Source organism: Falco biarmicus, chromosome 10 (genome assembly GCF_023638135.1).
Source record: "Falco biarmicus isolate bFalBia1 chromosome 10, bFalBia1.pri, whole genome shotgun sequence".
Lineage (NCBI taxonomy): Eukaryota > Metazoa > Chordata > Aves > Falconiformes > Falconidae > Falco > Falco biarmicus.
Genome location: NC_079297.1, coordinates 37155196 through 37159668, shown reverse-complemented (window position 1 = coordinate 37159668; position 4473 = coordinate 37155196). Strand labels below are relative to the sequence as shown.

General features: G+C 66.1%; 1 protein-coding gene across 2 annotated transcripts; it reads left to right on the top strand.

Moving 5' to 3' along the window:
* Positions 1 to 789: 789 nt before the first annotated feature.
* Positions 790 to 2469, top strand: CDKN1C (cyclin dependent kinase inhibitor 1C). Of its 2 annotated transcripts, none has more exons than XM_056354180.1 (3): positions 790 to 1290; positions 1539 to 1665; positions 1811 to 2469. In XM_056354180.1, the coding sequence occupies exons 1-3, from the start codon at positions 1003 to 1005 to the stop codon at positions 2014 to 2016; spliced, it is 621 nt and encodes a 206-aa protein (XP_056210155.1). In that variant the 5' UTR covers positions 790 to 1002; the 3' UTR covers positions 2017 to 2469. The 2 variants fall into 2 exon arrangements, with proteins under 2 accessions (XP_056210155.1, XP_056210156.1); XM_056354181.1 differs by having other exon boundaries at positions 795 to 1450; positions 1811 to 1952.
* Positions 2470 to 4473: the final 2004 nt, after the last annotated feature.

Here is a 4473-nt window from a genome sequence, read left to right as displayed (position 1 = left end):
CGTGGTGCCAAGGCGCCGCGGTGCGCAGCAGAACCACGGCGATGTGCTGGGCCCGATCTTAGCACCGTGTCAGTTACGTCCCCCGCCCCCCCTTCCTTTCACGCTCCGCCATCCCAAAGCAACAACAGGCAGCGATGGCACTGACCAGCGGCTAACGCACAGCCCCGGCCCCCCGACCCCCCGGCCGCACGACGGCGAGGGTCGCGCTGCGGGCGCAGACGCCCCGTGCGGCCGCTCCGGCCGGGGCAGCGCAGCGCTGCGCGTTTCTGCGGTTCCATCCGCAGCCGAGGGGCCGCTCCCACCGCCCGCGGCTCGGTTTGGAACGGGCCAGCATCGCGCTTTGTTTTGCGGCAGCGTAATCCGCCCCCCCGGCCAGCAGCGACCCCCTCTTCCTCGCCGCGCCCCGCCCCCCCCGCCCGGGCCCCCGCGGCCGCGGAGACGCCTCCCGGCGACGGGGCACACAAGTAGGGGACAAGAGGCCTGGCAGCGAGCGACGCCCCGGCGCGGGGGCGCGGACCGGCGGCAGGGCCCAGCGGAGGGGCCGCCCCCAGCGCCGCCGGGGAGGAAGCGGCGGCTCCCGCCGGCAGACAAAGGCAGCGGGGCGGCGGCGGGCGGGGAGCGCGGCCGCCGCCCCCCGGGGCCGGGCCAGCACCGGGGCCGCCCCCCCGGGCGGTGGCGGGGCCGGGCCGGGCCAGCGCGGCCCCCAGCGCAGCCAATGGAGGGCGCGGGCAGGCGGGCTGCCGCCGGGGGCCGGGGGCGGCGGGGGGGGGCGCCGCCAATCGCGGCGGGCCGGCGGCGGGGAGCACTGTTATGCTAATGGTTGTTTTGCTCGGCCTCGCGGGGAGCGGGGTTTAAAAGCGGGGCGGCCGGGGGCCGCGGCGCACAGACGGAAGGCAGGGCCGGCCGCAGCGCGGACGGGCCGGGCGGCGAGGAGCGGAGCGGCGGGGGGGGGGGGGCGCCCAGCCCACCGCACCCACCCACCCCGCGTCCTCCCCGGCGGCGATGTCCAACGTGCACCTCTCCGGCGCCGCCGCGCTGGAGCGCCTGACGGCCCGGCGGGCGCTGGCCGGGCCCGGCCGCAGCCCCGCCTGCAGGACCCTCTTCGGGCCGGTGGACCACGAGGAGCTGGGCCGGGAGTTGCGCAGCCGGCTGCGGGAGATGGGAGAGGACGACCAGCGCCGCTGGGACTACAACTTCCACACCGACACGCCGCTGCCGGGGCCCGGTCGCCTGCGCTGGGAGGAGGTGGAGGGCGGCGCCGTGCCCGCGTTCTACCGGGAGACGCTGCAGGTGGGGCGGCGCCGCGTCCCCCTGCGCCGGGCGGCCCCCGCCCCGCCGCCGCCCGCCGCCGCCAAGGGGCCCGGCGGCCGCCTGAGTCGGGAGAACCGCGCCGCGCCCCGCCGCCGCGCCGGGCGGCTGCGCCGGGGCCCCCCGACGGCCCGTATCACAGGTGCGTGGGGGGGGGGGCTGGCGGGCGGCGGGCGGCCCGCCGCCGAGGCTGGCGGGCCCCCTCCGACCCCGCTGCGTCCACCCCGCAGATTTCTTCGCGAGGAGGAAACGGCCGGCGGAGCCCAAAGCAGCGGCGGAGCGCCCCGCCGGCTGCCCGCCGCCCCCCGCCGGCGCGCCGGCTGAGCAGACCCCCCGCAAGCGGCTCCGGTGAGCCAGGTGAGCCCGCGGGGGCGGGCGCCGCCTGCCTCCCTCTCCCCCCCCCCCCCCCCTTGCCCCTCTCACCCGTTTTGGTTTTTTGTTGCTTGATCACTCTCTTTTTCCCCCCCCCCTCCCCCCCCACCCCCCTTCTTGTTCCCCCCAGACTTTTGCACTACGGCACCCACGGGAGGGGCGTGCCGCCCCCGGAGGCGCGGCGAGCCGGGACCCCCACGCCCGTCCGGCCGGGCAGCGGCAGCGGGAGCCGGGCGGAGCGGAGCGGGGCGCCCGCCGGCCGCGCACGGAGCAGTGTTAGCGTCCGACTGTGCAATGTATTCCGCTCTGTATAGAGACGCGTTATGCCTAATGTGAGTACACTGGCCAGAAGTGTAAAGCTTTAAAAGTCATTTATAAGAAATGTTTAATCTCTGCTGAGCTCTCAGTGCAAACAAAAAAGAATGGAAAAAAGAAAAATGAAAAAAACGACTGTATATTTGTACAAAACTGTTTTTAAGAGTTATACTAACTTATATTTCTATTTATGTCAGAAATGTGGATAACTTTGACATCCAATAGTCTTTTTTTTTTCTTTTGGTTAAGCCAAAGGGCACTATATTTCCTTTCGTTATTTACAAAATGTAAATTTATTTTTATAGTGGGAATTTGTTTTTTTTTTTTTGCATTCTCAAGATGTAGCTATGAATCAAAATTAATTTAGATTTTACTTGAAGACAAATCTGTTTCAATGGTTCCTGAGCCGGTCTGTACCACTGCCCTTGCAAATAATGCCACAACTTCAATAATAAATAAAACAAAATAAAGCCAGGAGTGACCTGTGTGGCTGTCGGTGTGTGCTGGGGGGGAGGGGGGTCAGGCCCGGCCCGGGGGACCCACGGTGCGGAGTGGAAAGGTTCGGGGCTTTCCCCCGAAAACCCAGTGTTTCTGAGTTCTGCGGGAGGGGAATGCACACCCTGAAATCGGCCTTTCCGCACATTTAATGATTTATTTACTTAAAACCGTTTTGCGTTTTCCCTTGGCAAAGCTGTCCCTGCCCCCGCCCCGAGGAGCCGGCTGTGCTGGGGCAGGTGCCCCCCCACCATCGGGGCTGCTGCCAGCCTGGGGGGGTCGCGGCGTGCAGACCCCAGTGCCCCGGGGTCCGGCCCTACCGCGGGGGGTGTGCAAAGACACCATCACCCTCCGACCCCGCGTCTCGGAGCCCCCGACCCGCGGCCGGTGCTGCGGGGAAGCCCTTCCCGGTACCCGCTGCCCGAGGCTGTGTGGGGAAGGGTGCAGCGACGGCAGCGGGCAAGGCTCGCCCGAAGGAGGGGGGGGGGGGAGACAAAACCAGTCCCCCCACCTGAGAAGCTGCTCAGCGTTCTGGCATTGAGGCTTCGGTGGCAGCACTGCCACAACTGCGCACGGCAGGCAGATTGTGGGGCTGCTCCGTACCCTTGGTGCAGGATCGGTTTCAAGCCATGGAATTGACCCAGCGGGGTCAGGTTGCAGGGTACCAAACCCGGGAGCGGGATCAACGCTGTGGGGCCCCAAACCCGGGGAGCGGGATCCACCCGGTGGGGTCCCAAAGCTGGGGAGCGGGATCGACCCGGCGGGGTCAGGGCACGGGGTCCCAAACCCGGGGGTTGGGGCACATCCAGGGCTGGCCCTGGCTGCAGGTGGTGCTGGCGGGTGGGGACGGGGAGCAGGGATGTGGGAGGCAAATGGGGTCCTAAAGGCATGGGGAGCAGCTGGCCAGATTTGTCCCTTGCAGACCCCACCCCATCACCTCTGCAAAGCACTGCACCCCCGTGCTGGACCTGGGACTCGGGGGGGCGATGGGACCTGAGCGCTGCAGCGACACGCTTTCAGGGAGGGGGGAGGGAGCCGAGAGAATAAGGCTCGGGGTGAATGAGGCTCCGGGTTTATCCGCATCGTCATCCCCTGGCCCCCACAGCGCTCCTCTCTGCCCCCCCGTGATGGCCGCCAAATGCTCCTGGCTGTAAAAGTAACATTGATTACCTCCAGCTCCGTGATCGCTTAATCAGAACGGGATTATTTTAGCGGCCGCATCAGTGGCTGCTGACTCAATACGATTTTCCCCCCCTTTGAAAAGAAAAATAGCTTTTCCCTTTCCTTATGAAAGCCAACAATACCCGGAGTGAGGCAGCTGGATCCTCCAGGATTTATGGGCTTTTCTCTCGCTTTCATGAAAGCAGGTGCCTTTGGGACCTCCATTGTCCCAGCCCCCAACTAATAATGGGACTTTCTGCAATGAAAGATCCCTGCTCTGAGCTCCCAGATACCTCGGCCGGAGGAGCCGCTGCCCGCCCCGAGGTGCGCCCAGCCCGGCTCAGGAGGAAAGGTCTCCCTGGGAGGGTCCAGGGACCGGGCTCCAGTGAAGCACCTAATTCCAGCTCTGGGGCATCCGAGAGGGGCCGGCAGGTCTTCAGCCGCCGCAGGGAGGGCCAGGTCCTGCAGCCCCCCGGTCCCGCTGCCCCCAGGGCCCGGGGGTGCGGGAAGGTGTGCGGTGCCCGCCGCCCCCTGCCCCACCCAGCCCGGCCAGCCCTCCTTGCCCGGCACAAAGCACACTGCCCCTATTCTTTCGGCCTTTGTAGCCATATGGCAAATCCATGTAGACACAGCCAACATCCATTTATTCAGGCACATAATGTCCCGCAACAGGGAACAATTGGAACTTTGTTTGCTTCTATTATTGATGCGAATGGGCGACAGAGAGAGAGAGAGAGAAAAAAAAAATCATTTAACTATAAGAGATATCCAGCTAATTATGAACCATATGTGCCTATAGTTTCAAAGCAATCCAATGAAGTT

What these genes read in the sequence shown, in the direction of transcription:
- CDKN1C (XM_056354180.1), top strand. Translation starts at nt 1,003, where the DNA reads ATGTCCAACGTGCACCTCTCCGGCGCCGCCGCGCTGGAGCGCCTGACG. An exon ending in TCTACCGGGAGACGCTGCAG is followed by an intron (nt 1,291 to 1,538) that starts GTGGGGCGGCGC and finishes TCCACCCCGCAG; the next exon opens with ATTTCTTCGCGAGGAGGAAA. An exon ending in AAGCGGCTCCGGTGAGCCAG is followed by an intron (nt 1,666 to 1,810) that starts GTGAGCCCGCGG and finishes TGTTCCCCCCAG; the next exon opens with ACTTTTGCACTACGGCACCC.